General features: G+C 40.5%; 1 protein-coding gene across 2 annotated transcripts in view; it reads right to left on the bottom strand.

Annotated features, from left to right (window-relative positions):
• The window catches only part of THSD4 (thrombospondin type 1 domain containing 4), a 598,412-nt gene that overhangs the window by 125,340 nt on the left and 448,716 nt on the right, over positions 1–24,356 (bottom strand). For both annotated transcript variants that reach the window (XM_065412285.1, XM_065412286.1), the window contains one exon: positions 11,570–11,774. In XM_065412285.1, the coding sequence (XP_065268357.1) occupies positions 11,570–11,774 (205 nt within the window). The remainder of the gene's footprint in view (positions 1–11,569; positions 11,775–24,356) is intronic.

Raw genomic sequence — 24,356 nt, 5'->3', positions numbered from 1 at the left:
CCCCACGCCAACAGGACTTTTAATGGAGATATCAGAAATGCTGGTTTCTAGAGCTTTATGGCTGGTAAAGTGCTGGATAACACAGCTTTTACTGTATTAAGAAAAATTATTATATAAACAGATAGATAAAATAGCCAAAAAACCACAGTTTCTTGTTTATCTACATGTACCCGAAGACAGATTTTACTACAGTATCTCAGAGGCGGAGACAGATACTTACACATGTAAGTTTAAGGCTTTTAAAGTCACGGTGATGCTGAAGTTGCACCACAGTTACAATTTTTCATATATACAGATATATAAATTCATAACCACATTCTGTATACATATTTCATAACTATCAAGTTCCAGACATTTCAAGCTTTCACAAAAGAGCTTACTGATATATTTTACAATACAACAAAACAGTATGCAACTTGTTGGTTTAACTTTATTTTTGGGATTTAACCCATCTGTTCTCCCTTTGGGGTGTCTGGACCTTGATGACACAAATCCCAGGCAGACTGGGATTGTGAGGTTCCTAGATACCCAAATTTCTCTGAGGCATGTAGGCCCACCTCTAATTAGCCCCTTTGTCCAGTACCATCAGAAAAAAAAACCATCATCTACATAACTCTGGTCAGAACTTTTCACATGTGAACTGATGAGAGGAATTGGCTATAGATACTACCCAAAGGATAGTTCTTTTAATTCTTTTAATCCAGGAGCAGAGCCCCAGGCACAGGGCCAGGAGAGGGGCGGGCCCCACGAGTGGAGACTTGGGAGTAGGGGTGAGGCCGGGCACAGGATCCCGGGCACAGGGCCAGCGGCAGGGACCTGAGCCCCAGGTGAGGTGAGGGGTTGGGGAACGGAGGGCCGGGCCAGGGCATAGGTGTGGGAAGCACCCCCAGGATTTTGCTCGGAGTCCGCGGCTGGGGAGTGGGGCGCGGGGCCAGTGGCCCCGCATAAAACCCCAGGGTGCTGCAGCACCCTCTGCACCCCTACTTCCCGTGCCTATGTACAAAATAATATCTTATAACCAGTTTATCACATCCCTTGGGGTAAAGAAGAGACTGAATGTGGTTCTAGTGAATACAAAGGGGCATCTTCACTAAAGCTGCTGGCCGCAGAAAGGCTTTAAGAACTATAGTTCCCAGATTGACACAGGGTGTGCTGCTTAATGTCACTACGCAAGGTCTGTCCAAGTGCCAGCCTAGGCTAACCTGACATGGAAAGTACTGACTACACTACATAGCTGTTTCCAGACAGGTGGACAACAGTACAAGAAACTGTAATCTGAATAGCCCTGTAATCTAGAATTAACACACATATAGGAGGTCTAGCCACTACATGCTGGACCTGTTAAAAAAGGACATTATAACAGCAGCAGAAGGAAGGGCTGTGTAAACAGCACTACCAATAACAAACTTTAAATTGCAAGAAAAAGAAGGATGAGGATTTTTCCACAACAACACAGACAGCCAACCTTATCCTCGCTATGTTTCTTTAGATGGAGAGAACCCAAACGTGTAGTGACAGCAACATGATTACATAAGGAAAAATCCAAGTTAAGACTGACCCTAAGATTCCTGACAAATTATGCTGCCAAAATTTCTGTCCCGTCAAAGGGTAAGTCAGGGAATCGCACTCCTCTTCATCACTATCTTGTATTCATCAAATGCAACTTGGCAGCCTGATTGCCTGTATTAAAGCTGACATGATTACAAACCATGCAAGACTGACTCTAAGAAGACGGTAAGGGGACTGTTTGCCAGGTCTGATTTCACACATAAAAGTACCCTTCCCAAAACAGCAGAAGGACATTTTCAACTTGTAAAATTCAGCTATTAAAGAGTTATAGAACTAAGAGGTCCAAAAAAGGATCAGATATTTAGGCTGAGATCCAGCAGAGAAAGACCACTGAACGAATACTATCAGTCTAAACAAAGAGATTTTGCCAGAATTAATTAGTATATCATTTTACTTACTTCTTGATTTATAAACTGAAACCCATTCCAAGTCTCAAGGCAATGAACATAATTTAAACAACATCAGCCCCAAAGAAAGCTAACATCAATCAGTATTACACCAATTCTCATATCATGGAGATAACAAATAAATAATCTTAAGGAGTTAACACAGCAAAAATCAGACTCAGCTTCTCTGGCAAAGCCACAATTAAGGAAGGGACCTTTCCTGCACAATCTGGTATCTCTCAGTTCAGCACAAGGGTAACTATAGTCTTAAATTCCATTTCTTGGAGGGATGTCTGTCTTCATTCATCACATAAACCTATGCTATCTCCATACTATGGATGACCCAATTGAAAGAGATTGCAATTGACCATAACAAATGTATTAACTCAGGTAAGCATGGATCTATTTTCTTACTTAAAAATGGCAATTTGAAAATTAGATTAAATATCTGACCTCTCTTTTCTTTATACAGCTCTTTAAGCACCTCTCAAAAAGTCCACTTCTAGCCTTATTTGAGTCCTGTATTAGTAGCCCTGTACCGGAAAGCTTGTCTAAATTTTCCTTGAACAAGAATCCATTCATTAACTTTGTACCATCCTATTCCTTAAACTCTTTGAAGCTTATATGTATTCACTGATACATCTTCACATAAAACTAACCCTATGCCATTTGTCCTCCGCTCTAGGTTAATACCTCAGAAAATTTAAAGACATTGCACAGTTTTTGTCTTTATTAATTATTTTAATCAAATACCTATATTGTACAGTGATTTTTCTGGTCATATTCTAGCCTCAGTAAAATGCTTGCACCTTTTTCTACCCTGAGATATTTAATTATGGCTGTAATAATCAACCAGTGCCAGTAGAGTAGGAATGGGTGAACTGACTTGGAAAAAAAAACAAGATTTTCTTTGAGCCTTCACTCATTTTTAGTGCAGATCTAGATTCAAACCTTCTGAGGAGGTCAAATGTTGATTTAATTTTTTTTTTTACTCCATTTTGTGTTGTATTTTCAAATCCAGGTTCTAGCCAGAACTAGAAACAAAATGCAACAAGAAACAGTTTCCTACAGTATTTCAGTTGGGACCTGTAGTTGATATGCCAGAAGTCTGTTCTCATGAGCTAGCAGCCCAACTGTGCAGACTCAGGTGGTAAGGATAGTTTGGCTAAGCTGTGCTTAGGAATCATTTAAACTGATGAAAACCTAAGTAACTCTTCAACAGCCTTCAGCATTTATCAAACTCAGATGAATTACCCTAGATTCCTACTCATGTAACTGAGAACATAATTTGACCCCAGAACTTTTGGATACTTCTGGAAACTAAACCCAAACTCCAACCTTTTTGAGCTTTTGAAAAACTGCACTGGAGGGCATCATTTTCAGGAATCCAGCACTGCAGCTTTCAAAACCTGGTTTACTCAATCTCTGGATTCTCAATTAAAACTAGCAGATCATTTCCATAACCCAATGCATCTCTTAGAAGGAGAAAGTGAGGGAAGAATTTGATTGAATACCTCCAATGGGAGAGGAAGAGATTTGTGATTTCACATTCACTGTGTTACACTGACACAAATTAAGTTTTCACTTTACAGCAAGCAAATGCAAGTCAAGCAACTGCTACAAAATACTGCGTTCACCCCGTCCAACAACTGTTTTCAGGTTTTGGCTGTAGCACTCTACCAGAGCACATTAGAAATTCCATCCTTTATACAAGCAGGTATGAATGCTTTGGCATTTTCATAAGCACATAAAATAATCTATTTTAAAAATGTTTCAATTATTCTGTGAGAAACAAATGTCTATAGTGTAAAGCAGGCATATGAGGTATCTATTAGATGGTTACCTTAAAGGGAACAAGACAATAAATAAATGCTTCAAAAGTTTTCAAAATTAAAATGAATTTAAATGCATTTTATTTAGCTGTAGTATAAACCTAAAAGCTTACTGGGGTGGAAAAATTTTTTGTAAATGAGTTGAAGAGATCTGAAAAATTTCAAAGTAAAAGGAAAACATGACAAACACCATTGGAAAAGAATCAGTTACAAAAACAAGTTCAATGGCAAAAAAAAGTAAATAACCAAAAGTTATCAAGTAACTTTAATACACGGTCTAGATAAGACTTAGTCCTGCCATGAGTGCAGGGGACTAGACTAGATGACCTTGCGAGGTCCCTTCCAATCCTATGAGTCTCTTACAAATGTTTTGCTTTATACTACATCTATTGCCAACAAAGAGTTCTCCTCATTAAAAACCATTATTATACAGGTACTCACAATATAACAACAACATACAAATGCCTATTGGTTTGCTGTTTTACCACAGATAGGCACATTTTAGTGATATTAAAGCAAATCCTTGAATTAACTTTGCATAGAGGCTTTGATTGTAACCGCCTGTATTCACATGCTTATAATTCTCAGAAATTCTCCTTTTGATCTAAGTTCCCATGCTTAGTTTCAGCCTCTATGTGAATAAATTTCTTTACATCTTTATTTTCTATACATGTTCAGCAAGAGCTCCTCATTCTGAGGATGAGAAAAGGTCCGTCCGGTGGAGCTGGATTAGCAGGCAGGATGGGTACAAGATGGTTCCAGGACAACCTGGATATCATCACTGCATCTGTTATATGCAATATATGCATTATGATGAGTGCACCATACACATACACCTTTCTCATGCATACAATGATCTACACACACACACACACACACACACACACACACACACACACACACACACACACACACACACACACACACACACACACACACACACACACACACACACACACACACACACAGAGTATATGAACTTTATATATGGTAACAGATCTGCAGCAGTCAAAATTTCCCAGGGAATTTCACAAACCATAGCCGCATTCACAGAGCTTTGAATTGTGCTATGCATTGTGAAAACAAAATAAAAAAAACTGTCAGGGACTTTTCCCCACAATTGGAAAGAAATTGGAAGAATCTTTAGTGATTCATCTATGGCTCTCACTAGCAATCTGGGACTCTCACTGAGCTCAACTACAAGCAGAATACCATTACATATGAGTTCACTATAAGCAGATCCCTTTGTGCACATTAAACTTGGTTAAATAAATTCTCCTCCTCTGGCATGAGACTAAGCACAAGCAGTATCAGACCTAAAGAAAGTTGTTTCTGATGTGGTTCGAAGGCACAATAGGGTCAAAAATGAATACGTGTTTCACCCTTACCAATAGATCCATGGCCATAATGAAATCTTCCCCTAGATCCCCTTCCTTCCAGTTAGTGCTGGATCAAGCTCCTGGTGCTTAGTTGTGCCCTTGATGTTGAGAACTTAGATCACTGTACTGATTTCCTTCTTTATTTTCATAGCTATTCTGGCTCAGTGACCTCAAACCACTCATACATCCTAATTCCAAGCCCACCATCCCCAGACTAGCTGTATTGCACCTGTTCTGTATAGCACACAACAAGCCATTAACCTTGGCCTCTGTAATCCAGTTCTCCAGATTCTGATTTTAAATATATTAAATAAAAACGAAACCTAGTTAACATAACAGTCAGTCAGTCGGCTAGCCACAAATTACCTTGACATTTTAGAATCTAGATGATTAAATGTGAAAAAGGAGTGCCTCTAACAATGTTTATTTTCAAACTCCTCTGTCAATGGTTTAAAATACTTAATTCATTTATTTGCTGTAGATGTACATTGGTTTAAAAATGTTATTTCAAGCTTCAGGGCTGCTGATAATGTTTCTCATGAGACATTATGTTTGAAATGTTCTCTCTGCTGCAGGGGATATTGAATCAAAATATTTTTCACAGAATCTTCTCTAAGTTTTTGGCTTCATCCAATCTCATTTTCACAACACAAATTTATTAAATCCACTTAAACATTCAGACATACTAAGCAATATGTCCAGTTCAAAAGGACACTAGCTATATCCCCCAGACTTTGTTCTAAAACAAACAAACAAACAAAACTTGATTTGAACTTTCAGATTCTTGTTTAAACACACATACTGTCTATTTTGTATTTATTAGAGGAAATAAACCTCCCATTTCCTCACTAAAAAGTCTAAATATGGTTCTGTTGTATGCTAAGCAAAATTGGCATTAATTCTAATGTTCCACATATCTCTTAATGCCTGCAAAGATGAACCATTCCAGGAAGAAATAATAAAGAAAAAATTAGCACATTTTATCTGATGATCTTAAAGTACTTTATAATCATCAGTTAATTAAGCCTCACAGTCTGTGCAGTAGATATACAGATAAGGCGACAGAGAGGTTAAGTGGCTTGTCCAAAATCTTATCTGCACTAGTTTCTGTCCATAAAATGTCCCAGTATTGCTAATACTGGTAAGCACTATGTTTGGTACTAAAGGGCTTGTAGGACTGGATGCTAAGGTTTTCAGAGTCCAGAATGGGAGTTTTTTTCTGGAGATATGATTGTCCAGATTATCAGACCATTAGATAGGATTAATATACTTTTATCACTTTTGGCTTTTTGGCCATTATATCCTCAGACAAATAAGCCAACTTTTGATACTTAATGCTGAACATTCTTTCCCTAAGATCTCTATTTGTTGAGAGGCAATGAATAACAAAATCAATCAGCTCCTTCAAATTAGGTCTTAAAGACATCTGGTAAAATAGCCACTTTCAGAATAACAGTGTCAGATTGATATTATACAGCTTTTAAATTATTTATCTACTCTAAGTCTTAATCCCCAGGATGTTAAAATATTTACATTCAAACACAACATTTTGCTGCTCAAGTAGAATTGTAAGACCAAGAGAGGTCAATGGTACAAATCCTGATCCCACCTAAGTCCATTGCAAAATTTCCATTAGTTTCAATGGATCATAATTTTACCATTGGGATAAAAAAAAAAAAATAGGCCTTCATCCCATTTCTATGCACAGCTGGGCATGTCACAGAACTGCTGCTCCAGATGAAGAATTTTAGTGTGGGCAACTGCTCTGTTGCATCAGATGTCTACCTGACAAGCTTGTCAGACATTATTGAGAACCACTTTCAAAAGAAGTAATGCAAATTACATGTAGAGTTCAGACTGCATCGAGATGAGTCTAAGGGTAGGTCCACACTACCCGCCCAATTCGGCGGGTAGAGATCGACCTTCTGGGATCGATTTATCGCGTCTCATCTGGATGCGATAGATCGATCCCAGAAGCGCTCCCCCGTCGACTGCGGAACTCCTGCTTGCCGAGAGGAGGAAGCGCTGTCGACGGGGGAGCCTGCCTGCGCCGCGTGGACCCGCAGTAAGTAAATTTAGTTCGATCTAGGAAACGTCGACTTCAGCTACGCTATTCTCGTAGCTGAAGTTGCGTTTCCTAGATCGATCCCCCGCCCCAGTGTGGACCTGCCCTAAACCTAAGGTAGTTAGTAGGTAGGTAATCTGAATTGTAACTCATTTCCAAATTGAACTGCTGAGACTAAAATAAGTGAGTTGGTAAATATGCTCATTACTACTTAATGTTTAAAGTAAGTAGCACCCAAGATGTTTGAAAGTGATGTCATGTGAAATGAAATCAGAACAAAGAATCTGGAAACTTATAATCACTAGGAAAGTTTTGAGGTGTTTTGAAGGATACATAGATAATAGTGTTATACTTGAGACCATTTAGGTAGCAAACAAAGCTGAAAAAACTATGAACACTGTCCAAGGATATTATGAAGATCTCTTCTGAAATGTCAAATTTAAAGACACATGAGGTTACCTGTGTTTAAATACTTAACTTTTGAACCAGTCTGCCCTGATCTTATGATATTTACTGCATGTCTTCTTTTAATTTGAATTTTCTGAATACCTGGATAATATCACATGTTCTGGAAACACTACAAACCCTGTTCCGAACACTAGGGTTTTGTTCTAAAGACAACATTTTATTATTGTTTTAAAGTATAAGCAACTTAAACATCATTATCCCCTAACCACTGTCTCTTTCATATAGATGTTAGTCTGAACAAATTGCTGAGAAAACTACACCTAGAACTAGCAAGAATGAACAAGTTACCCTCGTTAAATATTGCTGTCAAAGCCGTTCTGCTTAGCACACTCTGGGCCTGGCTCCCAATTATAATTGCTAGTGATGGGTCAACTTCAAAAGGTTTGCAAATCTGGTTTGGAGAAGCGTACAAATGTTTAGATGTTTGTATGAATTTTAGCTGAATTTGAATCTCTTTGGTCAAGAAATCCAACTTGAAACCCCACAGATCCCTTCTACCGTTTCTAGTACTTCCTGGTTTCAGCCAAGCTGGAAATACTGTATTGTGAGAACATGTTTTTCCTCACTGCATTTGGGGTTTGTCAGACACAAAATTGTGAAGAGCAGAAGTGTGATAAATTTGGTGCTGTGCAAAAACTGTGTAATGAAACCACATGGAGCATAGATGGCCTCCATGTTTTGTTACAAACTAAAAACTCAGCGTAGGTTCCCAGGGCATTTGCTGAAGTGTGATTCACGATTCTGCAATGAAAGAAAACACATGCAATATGCATATTATGTGACAAAAAACTAAGGACCCAATTCTGCCTTCTTTACATCAAGCAGTACCTTACTCCACAAGCAGCCCTGTTGACTTTGTGGGATTATTTATGTAATAAATCCCTGTTTGGTGTGAGCAAAGGTGGCAGAATTAGATCCTAAACCACAGTTCATCAAAGCAATTACGTACGTGCTTAAGTGCTTTGTTGAATTGGGACCCTGAACTCTGGCATGTTTAGATTCAAGGTTTCTATTCATCCCACTAAATGTAGGGAAGTTTGCAAATTCCAGATCTGGGTTTTGAACAGCTCAGTGTTGGGGAACGTTGAGATCCAATGTTATGGTTCAAGTCCTTCTCTATCAAAAACTGCCAGAGTGCCCAGATTTTGAACACAGAGCTGGCTGCAGGAGCTTTGTTGCCTTCCACCTACTGGGAAATGTCTGCCTTTAATTCCCCATTGCACTTCACAATCAACTATCAATGAACATTTTGCAAGCGGTCATATCCTGGTCCTCTAGCTCACCTTCTTTGCCTGTATGCTAAAGCAGGGCCTTGTTTAAAAGCAGATTTGTTGATCATTAGTTGACTGCAACTTGTGAAAGCAGAGAAGTTAGCTGTGCCCTTATGGGATAAGCAGAGAGGCTAGTAATTTCATGGATGGAACCACTACCCGAGAATGTTCAGTGTCAGGGAGGCTAATTTGGTTAATTTAGACATCTAAAATCCATAATGAACCATATGTGACAGTATCGAAAAAAATGTAATTGGTGGTGGCACAAACAAACCAGAAAGAGCTCTGGGAATAAGGAGAAGCATGGGAAACACACGGCTTGCTATTTTCCCATACATGCCAAGAGTCTCGATTATTTTTAAGCAAAAATGTTACTATTTTTCTGCTCTGTGCATTCAAAGAATGTTGACGTGGCCCAGCACATTTCACTAGGGTTAAGGGTGTTTTTCTGCTGTTTTCAGATGCTGGCATGTACATCTGAAAGAAAAATTATCTGCAATTTCATGGTTTGACAGCTTTCATTATGTGATGACTTCCAGCAGTTTGCCCGGCAAACTACATTTTCACCCTTTTGATATAAGAATTCCACATTTTCTTCCAAACATACTGTATCTATGGAAGTTGCTCATACAGAATAATTCATTCCCTTCATCACCAAATTAGTTAAGAGAGATGGACACAGCTCAAAAAGTTCACAGAGGAAACCAAAAACTCATGCTTATATACAGCTTATCAGAAAAATTCTTTGATTGGGAAGTAGCCAGGGTCAGAAATACTATGTGAATAGGCTCTCTTACAAGAGCTCCAAAATGTCTAGGTTTTAGTATGTCAGCAGAACCACAAGTCTAGTCTTTCTTGTATTAGTCTGAAGAATCACACTTTTGGCTAAAGGAAGAAATGTACAAGGACACATTACAATATACAGTTCTCTACCTCCCCAAAGGACTCCTGTCTACACAGAGAGATTTCTGTAAAACTAGTCAAATTCCTTTCCACCTCTTGCTAGCAACAGGAAGAAAAAGAAGTAGGAAGTGCAAAGGAAAAAGCAGAAAGGATAAGAAAATGGCAAGTGACAATAGGGATAATAATGTTTCCCTTCTTTCTGTTGGTTAGCAGTGGCAGAGACATTAGAAATAGATGATGTTAGGAGAGCTGTTAAATGGAATACTAGGGTCTGAAGCTTCTAATGCACTTGGACAATTCTAGGAGGGCTGGCTAAGGACGACAGCGGTGAAGATTTTGGAAAAAAAATTGGGGGAGGGGGTGAATAATCAGCTGAACATGAGATCCCACTGTGATGCTGTGACCAAAAGTTCAAATGCAATCCTTTGATGCATAAACGGGGGAATCTCTTAGTAGGAATAGAGAGGTTATTTTACTTCTGTATTTGGCACTAGTGTGACCGCTGCTGGAATACTGTGGCCAGTTCTGGGGTCCACAATTCAAAAGGAAGTTGAAAAAATTGGAAAGGATTCAGAGAACATCCACAGGAATGATTAAAGGATTTGAAAACCTATTATTGTGATAGACTCCAGCTCCATCTATTTAGCTTAACAAAGAGAATGTTAAAGGGTGATCTGATTACAGTCTAAGGTCATGGTGGATTCTTCATCCCTGACCATTTTTAAGTCAAGATTGGATGTTTTTCTAAAAGATCTGCTCTAGGAATTATTTTGGGGAAGTTCCATGGCCTGTGTTATACAGGAGGTCAGACTAGAAGACCACAATGATCCCTTTTGATCTGGAATCTTTGAAAGCTCTCAGGCAGAGCTCCATTGTTGTTTATGTTTGCTAATGGCACTCACGATGGGCGCACCAATATAACTGGATTTGCTTTAGGCAGTCTGGCAGAAGTGGGTCTTTAAGAGGGACTTAAATGAGGACAGGCTAGGGGCCTTGCAGATGAGCTGTGTGAAGCCAAATAGGGAAAGACTCACAAACGGTAGACATGGCAGGTCTATGTTTGTAAAACAGGAAGTTCCACACCAGCCCCAATACCAGACACCAGTCAGCTCTGAAAACGTACCTCCAGATGTCTGGTGTTACCTGATACTCCCAGATTCTCACTTCCTATTTAATTCTCATGATATTTCTTCACATCTGAATGACACTGTATTCTGCAGATGCCTTCCCAAAACAAACAAACACACACACAAATACTCGGTGCTGTGACTGTGATCAGGGTACCTTTTGCATTAAAAGTTCTGCATGTTGTGGTGGTGTTTTTTTAAGGAAATAGGAGAATCCTGTTTTCAATGGCTTTCAACTGACTAGCAGCCTGCCTTGCTGGAGACAATGGCCTCACTAACATTTTAGAGAAGATTTAGAAAGTGTGAAGTATATTTCCCACATTGGAACGAATGAACAGGGAAAGTAAAGCAAAACTCTCCTGGACAGGGCAATAGATACAAATCGTGGAGTTTGTCCTGCCAGTATAACCGAGAAACAGAAACAATGAGTTGGTATTCTTGTCAATAATTTTCATCCATGCCTTTGCATTTCCTCTCACTTTGCTGAGAGAGCACTAACTGGGACAAACCTCCAGGCAAACTGAATCATCACACCAATCATGTTTTATCTGGAATGAAATACAACTTACCCAAGTAGTTGTTGCTCTTGGACATCTCGGTAATGTTGATTTTAATAGCCCCTTCAGGAATTTCTACTATTTTGTGGTAGCCAAGATTTGTTAGCGTGTGTTTGAAAACGCCAGAGACCACCTTGCAACCAGTGTTGTCCCCTCCGCATATTCCGCATTTGTCAGCCACCTTGTCTGAGCCCAGGTAGTCATCACAGCCAATGCTCTGCAAAAATCAAACCAATATTTTTTTTCAGAGCTTACAAATACTGTCTCATGAATCCTTCAGAATATTAATCAACATAGGACACAGTCATATGTGACTTTCGCAGAATATAAAGACTTCAGAGATTCAGTGAATTGGCATTTTGGATTGTTTCATTTCTTTGCTTTTCCACACACTACGTGTAATAAAATACCAAGTCTCAGAATAGACATTGAGATACTCTGGCTGGAATTTTCAAGTGAGCTTAGGGGTGTTGCAGCACTTGATCTTGCCATGCTTGGGTCAGTAGGACTCTCATTCTCATCAATGTCAAATCAAATTTACCAAAATATGGGCACTGCTGTGACACAGTGCACTTGACCTACTGAACATCATCAAGCAATGAGTTAACACTAAGCTTAGGTGGACAGGGTGGCATAATGAAGGAAGACTAGGGACTTTAGTCTCCATCAGATAGTCAATGGAAAGCCAAGGAGCCCTATACAAGCAGCTACAGTGGCTGGTTGTCAAAGGCAGGACTAAGCAGTAGTTGGAGCCAAAGAGGTTACTTACCTGTAACTGGAGGTTCTTCGAGATGTGTGGCCCCTATCTGTATTCCACTGAGGGTTTACGCATGTGCCATGTGACTGAAGCTGGAGAATTTCAAAGTAGTGGTGTCCGTTGGTCCGCGCACGCACCCTTGCTTCACCTCATAGTTTAGTCCAAGGCGATAAAGGGCAGGGAGGACCGACCATGTCTCCAGTTCCTTCCCTACTGCAAATCCAACAGATCCACAGCAGAGCGGGAGGTGGAATACAGATAGGGACTACACATCTCGAAGAACCTTCAGTTACAGAGAAGTAACCTCTTTTTCTTCGAGTGATGGTCCCTATTGTATTCCACTGAGGATGACTAACAAGCAGTACCTTTTTCAGAGGAGGGTGTGAAGCTGAAGATGGAACAGTTGAGCGGAGGACAGTCATGCCGAATGAGGCATCTGTCACAAAGTTCTGCACCAAGGCATAATGTATGGTGAAGGTATGTACTGAACTCCACATGGCCGCCCTACATATGTCCCTAAGCAGTATATCATGGAAGGGGACCATGGTGGACACTTGGGCCTTAAGTGGAATGGGCCCTACGTCCGACAACAATAGCATAGTGCAATGCATCCAGAAATCCATTTGGAGATTCTCTATGTGGAAATTGCTTGCCCCTTAACTCTCCGCTATTGCGATAAATAATCTAGGAGACTTTCTGATCAATCTTGTCCTCTGTAGGTAGATGGCCAAGGCCCAGTGGATGCCAAGGGAGTGAAGTCATCACTCCTCTTCCAAGCCATTAGGCTTCAGGAAGAAAGCAGATAAGTGGATGGGTTGACTGAGATGAAACCGAGAGAGAAACTTTGGTAGAAACTTAAGATGTAGGTGCAGGGAGACTTTGTCTTTATGGAAAGTGATGAAAGGAGGGGATCTGCCATCATAGCACCAAGTTCTCCTACCAATCTCACTGAAGTGATAGCCACAAGGAAGGTGACTTTCATGGAAAGAAGGATCATAGAACATGAAGCCAGCAGCTCAAAGGGTTGTTTCATCAGTGCCGATAGAACGAGGTTGAAGTCCCATTGGGGAGCAATAGGTTGTACAGGTGAGACATTCTCAAACGGCCTTTCCAAAACGTACTAATCAACGGATGTGTAAATAGAGAGTGTCCTTCCATGGGAGAGTGTACCTTGAAAGAGTTTAGGGCAATCCCTGACATCTTTAAGAACAGGAAGTAATCCAAAAGAAGTGGAATCTTCACGTCCTCTGGGAAAAGCCCTTTTTGTTGGGCCTAGGAGGCAAAGCATTTCCACATGGTCCAGTAGGAACACCTAATGTACTATTTCCTACTGCTCAATAGGATGCCTTTCATTTCCAACGAGCACTCTTCTAGAGAAGATGCCCATCCAAATACCATGCTCTGAGGTGAAGCATCTGTGGATCGGAATGTCTGATCCTGCTGTTGTGGTGCATTAGCAGCTCGGAGAAAGTGGGAATGGGAAATGGGGGACAGGCTGACATGCAGAGAAGGTTGGCGGCTCTCTAGTGGTCTCAGAAATATCTTTTCTAAGAGGGTTGTATGTGTGAGGATGAAGGCAGGCCTGGAGGACAGGATTGTTGGGTCGTCTGGTGCTTGCATGATGGTTCGTATGGTTTTTGGTGGAAGAACTGGGAAGTCCTGAACCGTTGTGTAGGTGAGCAGATGGTAGAATTTCTGCTTGGGTGCAGGTGTGTAGATACCCATTGATTGAAGTGTGGCTCTTAAATCCTGGAGGGTGTGGAACTCATGGATGGCACATCGCCCATCTTCAATTTGGAAGAAGATTTACTGCCATGCTTATGCACATGCTTTCTCATCTCCCACCTAGGCCCCAGCATGGGGTCTGTACTGGTGCTATCACTGGAGGTGGACTCGATCTCCAGAGCCGGAGACGCATACCTGGCTGTCTCAGGCCAATATACAGGGGGCAGTTCCCCAGCCTAGGTACGACTGAGACCTTATGGTGACTTCCATGAGGTGCTTCTTAAGGCAGAGAGCCTGGCCTTCTCGGGTATGGCTTGGGAAGGACTGGCAGATACTGCAGCTGAATGAAATGTGGGCTTCTCCCAAGCAGTTGAGGCAGTGTTGATGTTAGTTGCTGATCGAGAAGGAACATGGACAGGAGGTGCAGATCTTAAATCCTGGCATCTTCGGCATAGTCCAGTACCCATGCCTGGGTACGGAGGGAGGGTATAACCAGTAAACAGATTCCCCCAAAGTCTCAGTTCTATTCCAAATACTACTAAAAAAAGCTAAAACTATGTTAAAACAGTAAAAACAGCAAATACTACAACAAAAACTAAGTATATACACAACACACAAGAGGACGCTAGTAGCTTCATCTGGACTCTGCGGCAGTGAGAAGGAACTGGAGATGTGGCCAGTTCACCCTGCCCTTTATCACCTCAAACGAAACCATGAGGCAAAGCAAGGGTGGATGTGACGACCAATGGACACTACTACTTTCAAATTCTCCGGCTCTGGAAGAATGGTGTGTATATGTAAGCCCTCAATGGACTACAATAGGGACCAATCACTGAAGAAGAACTTCTTGTAACCCAAACTGGGATTTTTCTGTTTATATAGAAATCTTTTGTTTCTTTTCTTACAAATTTGATGCTTTTAACCCCAAAAAGAATGAGCAATGAGGCATCTCTCAAACAAACAAGTCTCTAATTTGTGCTAGGAGCCAAATCAACATCCTGGCTGCTCCTAGTGATCCAGGTGAGGGGCAGAAATGTGGCCTAATGCCAACGTTGGCTCCCTCTTCAATATTCGCCTGTTCCTGTACAATTCAGCCAGGCCAAGGTTTGGGCGCACAATCTCAAAGACAATCCATTAGTATAGATTACAAAACATAATTCCTAAAAGTAATGTAAATTTAAAGCAAGAAAATGTCTTCGGTATTTTCTTCAAACCAGAGGAAAATTCAGCAAGACTTGTACTTTACATGCATGCACTACATACATTTCCTCCTTATTTTCAAGCATTTTTATTTCTGTTCATAATAAGTGGATTGAACGTATAGCCTCTTTGTAGATCATTACTCCTCATGAATACTGATAGACAGTTCTCATTTCACCTATATAATAGGTCTGCTTTCAAAACAGTGCTTCAGAGACACACATACAAGGAAGAAACTTACAGTTTATATTATGACTCAAAAAATGTGTGACCTTATGGAGAAAGACAAACCAACCTGATTAAATATTACAATAAAACAGCCTCCCATCAGACTTATGAGTTTTATCAGTTTGATTTATGTATTTTTTTTAAAGTCAAAAGCATTCTTCCATTATTTTAAGTAGATTGCCACAATACTTAGTGCAAAAGCTGGTTAATGCCTGTTCCATATTCTCTCCTGCAAGTAAAGAGCCAAATGAAAAGGATACGGAAGGCTTTTCCAATAACCCATAACAAAGGGCAGAGTCAGGAGCACTGGCATTGTTATGTTTCTTTCCAGTTCCCAATCCTAATTCTTGTCCCTTGCTGTGAAAAATGTTCTAAACCACAAGCCAAATTCTGCTTAGTTCCAATGAAAATATTGAAGCCCCTACATATTTTTTTATGATTATCCAAAGAACACAGATTAAGCCATCTCACTCAACCCTGCCAGTATCATGTGGGGCTTGAAAATGATGCCTGCTTGTGGTCATAAAGCAAGAGGCTGAATCAAGGTCCCAAACTCTGTGTGTGTGTGTGTGTGTGTGTGTGTGTGTGTGTGTGTGTGTGTGTGTGTGAGATAACTGAAAAATTGTTATAACTTATCATTTTTAGCCAGATTGAATTGCCCCGTCATTCAGAAGAGAGTTTGTTTCTTGATGGAAATATTTGCTTTAACATCTTTCATTTACACTACATAGCATATACATAGCATTAGAAGGAAAAATCATGTACATATTTCATTTTTGCCTTTTACTTAAAATCTATTTTACTTGCTAATAACTTCATGCCTTTGGACAATTACAGAAATAACCACTGTGTGTTGCTCCTTCAAGATTTCAGACAAGCCTAGAGAAATCTGAAAAATGAAGTGCTCTGAATGTAAGACTTCTGCACAATAACTACAGATGATTGATTGAGCTCTAGCCTTTTTCCTATTAAGGACCTTTTGCTGAAAGGATTTACACTTTTTCCATTGTAAGTTTATCCGAAAAGAAATGTGATGGTGCTTATCACCCTCTTAGGTTATCCGGTGACATTCAGGAAGTGTTCCACTGACAGTATGTAAATATATGGAGGAATCCCCTTCGTGTATGAAATGTTGTACAATATCTATTGCATGTATAAATGTTCAGTGATCTTCCATGCGAATATTCTGTCTTCTACGGATTAATAAAGTTTCCTTCATTCAAACAAGCAAAAGAGCTATTTTACAGAATACGTATTTTAGAAATACTTCAAGGGATTTTAAATTTTTAATTGGGACTATTATTCATACCCTTCTGCCTGTGAATGAAGGTGCCTTTGTACATGAGTACTGCTCAAAGATCTGAGAGAAAGGCAAATTATAACATTCATTTTAGAAACCCTCTAAAATTGCCTAAAATATTTTAGCCATGCATAAAAAAAAAAAAAAAAAAAAATGCGTGCATAGCCTGTATTTCTAGATATGGCAAGGATAGCAGTATAGCAAGTTGTGTGTCCCACTGGATCAGTGGGACTTTCTAATTGTATAAAATACATATTTTTAGCATTGAAGGGTCATGAGATATTAGATCTGACCCTCTGTTACTGGTCCAGGACTAAATACTGCCTGTCCTAGGCCTTGGGCCAGAGTAATTTTGGGCTGAAGGAGGAAATATTTTTCTGGCAAGTTGATTTTGAGTTTCTTTTTTAAAGGCAGCTGTCTGAAGCTGTTCAGAGGTTTGGAATGTTAGAAATAGTCCTGGTGGAGTTAGATTAATTAGTAGAGTGCTGGGGAAGCAGGGAAAGATGCATGATATTGAATGGATCTCTCTACCACGTGTGACATAGTATGGACCCTAAGCACTTTGCTGAATCAGGACATAATTATCTCTACATAAACACACACAAATGAACGAGAGAAAATGAAGTTAGGAAATAAAAAAACGTAACAAGCCCAAAACAATTCTCAGTGTATACAGCGTCCAGAATTAATGACTTAATGGCCCTGGATTTCAATGGCAGAAAGTTGACTGGAGAAGTCACAGCAGCATAATCCACAGAAGCTACTCACACTGGCCTTTCTGCAGTGTGGCCTGAAGCCAAATTCTGCAGCCCAGAAAGTAGGTCGGGTTGGCTAGGACAAGCAATGAATCAGCCAGTATGGCTGTTTGGTAGAATAAAGTGAATGCACTTTGCTGATTAGTGTTCAGCTAATGCACTCTTCCTGTGCTATAAAAAGGTCAATATTTTTCCTGAGAATTTTTGGAATTATGATTACATACATTTGAGCACCAGTTTGTTATTTCATTAGCAATTAAACATATACAAATGTTTAAAGAAATCAAAACCCCCTTCTAAACTTTCTTATCAAATTGTTTGCATTCCATATAACCACACACCCCAGTTTGGATTGTTAACAGCAGATTCATGGGCACATATAAAGAAAGACCTGTCTTGCCTGTGGAATAAGAATTTTTTCTCTTGCAATAACTTCTTTTCTTATGACACTGCATTTGCAGCTGTTCTTGAGTTTCAAATGGAAGGGGGGTAGTGAACATGTGTCCCCTAAAATAATGTTATAGTTCAAAAGACTTCTACTTTTTTGAACTGTATTAAAAGCCAAATATCTTTACTATTTTCAAATAATTTTTGCAATATGTTTTAAGAAAGCTTTATAAGTTACAGGTTAGCACTAAAGAAGTTGTTCAAGAATTACACACAATTGTGTGCCAACATTAAGTTAAATGAAATCTCCGGGAAAAACAAGGGACAATCTGGATGAAATATTCAGTGGTGGACTTCACAGGGATTTAGGGCTGTATATACACAATAGAATGGGGTTAGTGCCAGGCATTTAAAGAGATGAAGTGCTGATTCTTGAAATGGAAAGCAGATGTTACAATTTCAGTGCTAAATGAATGTACTAAACTAAAACCTATGTTGGTACAGTGGCATACACAATACAAAGTGACAATGATTTGCCTTCTGTGCTCTAGCTATATTGGTTTATGAATGATAAAAAGAATGATGAGTTCTAATATGTTGCTAATGTCCACTTCTAAAACTGCCAGTATTTGCAGTTAAATGATTTAGAAGAAAACTGTCAGATAACTGATTTGGAGACTGTGTGCTCCAGTGCCTAGCAGACTGTGGAGCAAAGCAGATTGCTGCAAGTTATACTTAAATATAGTTGAAAAACTCCCATGCCTATGCCAAAAAGGCAAAATGACAACTACACATGTGTGCCACAAGTGACTCAGCCACTAAAGAAATGGGGTGTGGAGCCACAACCAGCAAGATTCAAATATGACCGATGACCTGATTGTATGTTGTGAATTATCTAGAAATCCCACTTACCAGAAACTGATCATAAAGTTCTGCAGGCTATTAATTTCAGCAGTGCAGAGCCTCTTTTGGGATCTGCAGGCTCTGTTGTTCTGCATGCACAACATAACATCCAACTTCAGACAGGTAGCATCAACAGGGCCTGCCAAGGTCTTGAACTTTTCCTCTTGTAATAACGGTACAAAACTCGGCTGGGCTACTAGCATTGTGGGTGGTACTTATGTTAACGCAGCTACACCACCAGATATTGCCTTTATTTTTCAGTGTAATTTTAAGGCCACATCTCTCTCTGTTCTGATAAACGTTCAGTGTGAACCTAATAAAATGATGCTTTGCAACATTATTCCCTAATCAGTTAGACATATTTTTGCAGATTTCATTTACCTAAAGAATGGCATTGCCAGCCCCTTTGTGGGTGAAAGCAATTAAAATCATTGAATACTGGACAAAATAACGAGTGTTTTTGGTGGCTGATAGTTGACTCTTTAAAATTATAATTTGCAGCCATAGAAGAGAGATTTACTTTTTTCAACCTATTAGAAGTTAGCAGGGAACAAACCACAAATGATAATTTTGAACCAAACATATTCTGATCCAGGCAGTCTTTAGAATATTTAGTGACTAGAAATAAATAGGGCTGTGTATGTTATCCCTTATTGTGTGGAGTATGTGAAGGGTAAGACCCCCCCTTCTGGGATGCCACCTGATGTGCTGGGGTCCCACTTAGCCCTCTGGCCCTGCCAGCCTGGGTTTCCCTTGCACTGGGTTGCTATGCCAGGCTCTCAAGCCCCTTTTCAGCACACACCCAGGCAAGACCACACCCAGCTGCAGGCATAGACTGCAGTCAGATCTGTGAGAGAGGATTCACCCAACACTCACATGCACACCCACTGTGGAGAGATAAACCCCAGATAATATTGTCTTGCGCTGTATAGAAAGATCTGCACAGCACAAGCTCAGAAAAATTCACCCTCTCTCCCAATGTGAAGAGAGATATGCACAGCTTCTTGCGATTGCACAAACTGGGTTATATTATAAAAAACTTATTTCTTGATTAACTACAAAAGACAGATTTTAAGTGATTATAAGGGATAGAAAACAGAACAAAGCAGATTACAAAGCAAATAAAACAAACTAAGCATGATTCACTAAAGATACAGTTTACAAAAAGTAATTTCTCACCCAAAATGTTGAATTAGGCAGGATGCAGAGTTTCTGTAGCTTAGAGTTCCAGTTATCTCTTCTTACAGACTGGACCCGTGTCAGTCTGGACTCACCCCTGCCTTTCCCCTCAGGCTAGTTTGTCTGTCTCTTCAGGTATTTTCAGCAGTCTTTCTTCATGGGTAGGCAATGGAGGAGAGTCCTGTTTGCCTTACTCCCCAGCCTTAAATAAGATTTACATAAGGTGGGAAGCCTTTGTTTCCAGTGAAAAAGTACCAGCAGTGTCCAAGTAGTATTTCGCATCAGGTGACATCATCACCTGACCTCGTAGTGTCAATGCAGCATCCCAGGAAACTCCTCAGGAAGGTATGAGATTAGTATCTTCAGAGTTCTACTGTCCTCCTTAAATGGCTCATTCAGGATGATTACTTACTATCTGGTGGGTATTTCCCCCCCCCCCCCCCCAGTACACACACAGTTGTAATTGTTACATAGTCAATATTCCTAACTTCAGATACAGAAATGATACATGCATACAAATTGGATAATCACATTCAGTAAGTTATAACCTTTTCAATGATATCTTAGATGAGCCACCTTGCATGAAGTATATCTTATTTATGCCATATTCATATCTTAAGCATATTTCTATGAAGAATATGAAGTGTCATGCCACAGAGTAATGTCTTGCAAAAAGGTTCACTTTTAGATCAGATACTTCTTCTACTAGCATTTGCAATGCTTGCCAAGCCAACCAACAGCAGTTTCATCAGCACAGTGAAGGGCTCTAAGGCCACTGTGAAATCTAGTCAGCTGATACTCGTCAAAAACATGCACCATTGATTGACAGAGGCCACAGTGATAAGTGTGTCATCGCACAGACCCCATGTGTAGAGGTTGGCTGCAAATATTCCTTGGACAGTTCAGAACCTGTTCCTCAGAGTCCAGAGGTGACATGGCAGGTCAAATCCAGAAGATCAAATGGTCAGATCAGTGACAAGGAAGCCATTCCAAACATCTTTAGCTGACTACTCATCACATCATAGGATTGCTGCTGACAGATTCCGATCTGGTGGTTGAAACCACAATGGATGTCTCGACGTAAGTCGTGCTCTGGGGTGACTGAAAATGGCCATGTACAGTGGGAGACCGGGATTGGCATATAGCTTTTCCACCACTCTGGCTGCGACGAATGTCTGGAGGAGCTATGTTGCTCAGAACTGGTAGCCATGGGATAGGAGTGGGGGCACCGGATGCCTAGGATAAGCATGGTTGAGTTCAAGTTGACGTCAATTAATTTAGTGAGGTGAATGATACCACACAGACGCACAGTATCCCACTGAGGAATAGCACAGCGAAAGAGCAGACATGCGAAGTGTCTGTGTGCCTGCGCCCCAGGTCGAACTGGCCAATTTGCTGATTAGATTATTCCTGGTCCTGAGTTTAGTAGCAGTCTTTTTGGATGGTCATGGAAAGTCAAAGAACGGTCCAGTGTAACACTAATGTAGACAGGTTTTGCCTTGAGTTTCAGTCATTTTCCGTTGAGGGAGACGTCTAACTCATGTTTAGCGCTTGCATTGTGGTGGTGGAAGGTACTTGAAACTGTCGTAGTTACACTTGGTTGGAGGTGCCAACTGCTACAGTAGGCTGCCAGCTTGGCCAGGTCGGTGTTCAAAAAGTTCTCCAATTTGTGAAAATGACTTTATGGCAAAGTCTGATTTTAAAAATAGGAAAATTGTCTCTACATTTCTAAGTTAACATATATGGCAACTCCCTTCTCCCCACACATGCTATTGCTAAAGTTTGGTTGGTATTACTAATGGTTGTACATTAAAGCAAATTTGCCTGAAAAATACATTAATTAAAGAGTGAAATGAGTATCCTGGTTCATGCAGAGAACATAAGATGTGTTTCAATTGAGCCAAATGCAAGATTTAGGAACAGATTGGAAAGGGCTCAGAAAAGAGCTACTAGAAAGATTCATAGCCTGGAAAACCTGTCTTGCAGTGAGAGAGACTTAAGAAGCTCATTCTATTTAGTTATTGAAGAGAATACTATGCAGTGACTTGATCATGGTCTGTAAGTCCCTATATGGGGTGAAGATTTGTGACAGTAAAAGATTCCTTAATCTACCAAATAAAGGCATAACAAGATTCAGTGGCTGGAGCATGAAGCTAGAGAAATTCAGACTAGAAATAAGGTGCAGATTTTGAACGTGCAAGTAATTAATCACTGGAACAACTAACCTAGGGATGTGGTGGATTCTCTCACTTGAAGTCTTTAAATCAATAATGGATGTCTCTAATAATATGCTATAGCTCAATCAGAAGTTATAGGTTTCATGCAGGCTGAAATTCTATGGTTTGTGCTATGCAGGAGGTCAGACAAGATTTCCATAATGGTCCCTTCTAGATTTGACATCCGTGAAGTTAAATGGTGTGACCTATTAAAAAAATCTAATAGCAGTAATATTGTTATCCAAATACTATAGGAAATGTCTCTGACTAGGTTTTATCTCCATTATGTAGCATGAGCCATGGTAATTTATAATTACATTTTTCAAAATTCATGTTTAATATCACATTGAAATTAATAAAAACAGTGTGGAAGAAAAGGTTCTAACTAGATAATTTTTGTATTAAATATAACTGACTCTCCTTACAGGGGTCTGGCATTTGTTGCATCCACATTGTAAATCTTACACATGTTGCTCTCAGCAAAAACAACATACTGCTTATCAAACTGTCTTGGGGAAAAAAGAATAAGAAAAAAGGATGGACTGGAGGTGAAATCATCAATTTGAATTCTTGCCATTAAATGATGCGGTGTAGACGAGCGGACTCACCCCTGCGGCGCCTCCTACTGGTTGTCTCAGGAATTAGCTCTTCCAGCGTCCTGGAGCGCCCCCTGCAGGCCGGTGATCCGCCTGTCCTCTGGCCCCCGTGTCCCTCCTGGACCCTGGTGCCCTTTGTATCTGGGGTGCTGCCCCCTGGCAGTACCCCTCAGTACTAGGGTCTCCCCACCCACTATCCCTACCTCGCCTCAGAATAAGGCCACTGCCAGTCACCAACTAGCCCCCGCTCCCTGGGGTAGACTACAGTATAGGCCACTCATCACAGGCAAGGAGGGTTTGGACCTGCTGCCTTGGCCTAGCCCTGGGCTGCCCTCTGCAACCCCCAGTACCCCTTGGCCTTCTACTAGGCCACAGCCTGGGGCTTTCCAGGCTAGAGCTCCCCGCTCCTCAGCCTTTCCCCAGCCCTGCTCCACTCAGGTACTCTGTCTCGAGCTTGCTACAGCCAAGCCCTTCTCCCTCTGAATGCAGAGAGAGACTCTTTGGCTTCTGGCTCCCAGCCTTTTTATAAGGCCAGCTGTGCCCTGATTGGGGTGTGGCCCAGCTGTGGCTACTTCCCCAATCAGCCCAGCTTTCAGAGCTGCAGTCCTCTGCCAGGGCTGTTTTAAGCCCTTCCAGGCAGGAGCGGGGTAAGCACCCCGCTACATGCGGGAAAAAACAAACGAGAGGAGGAAAGTGTTGTGCACTAGATTATTCAAATAAACATGGTCTTTTCAGTATATTGCCGAAGTCTACTACATCTGTTGTCGTTGCTGTTTCTCAGGTCTGTGAAGGGCCAATCTCTGCTCCACGGAGCACCCGCTCCCACTCACTATGGTGACTCAGCCTTGCTATCCTGTGACATATTTACCATTGACACAGAACAGCACTGCAGGCTAGACCTTTCTCTAAAGGGATAAGGGGAATCCTGATTTTTCCAGATCTCATGGTATTTTTGTTGTTATGCTATTATTAAAGTTTAATTACTTGTATCATACAGGGAAGATCCATGTCCCAGAGATGTTGAGTGTGTGGAACAAGACAAGCAGAATAAATGATAGCAAGAGTCAAGATGCGCTTAATGAATTGGGGAAAGCAACAAACAGAAACCTTAGATTTGTGCTGAAATGACCCTTAATTTGTTTACCTAAAGCATAAGCAAGTATTATTAGGACTGTAATATTTGAAATTATATTTACAGACCATCTTTACTATAATTTCTCTCTCAGAAGTCTGGTTTCCCTTCTCTACCTATCCTAAACAAGCAACTGCCACATAGCATTGACTGAAAACGGAATAGCAGTGACACACAATTATTAGATTTTTCATTTGCTGTATAAATCAGCAGTCTCCAGAATTTTTTATTTTATAAACAGTTAGCAAGTAGCATGTTCCATCACAAGCTCAACACCTGAGTTAAGACTCTCCATTCTCTCTCTCCTCCTCCTCCTCTCTAATCAAGTTCAGGTTTACTACCAATCTCTGAAATGGTTTGTAGAGTTATTTTGGTTAGTATCTGACAGAAACATGCACAGAAAAGTTTAGTACCTCCATAT

This window comes from Emys orbicularis, chromosome 10 (assembly GCF_028017835.1).
Source record: "Emys orbicularis isolate rEmyOrb1 chromosome 10, rEmyOrb1.hap1, whole genome shotgun sequence".
Lineage (NCBI taxonomy): Eukaryota > Metazoa > Chordata > Testudines > Emydidae > Emys > Emys orbicularis.
The sequence above is the reverse complement of the archived record's forward strand: the minus strand, read 5'-3'. Positions and strand labels throughout refer to the sequence as shown.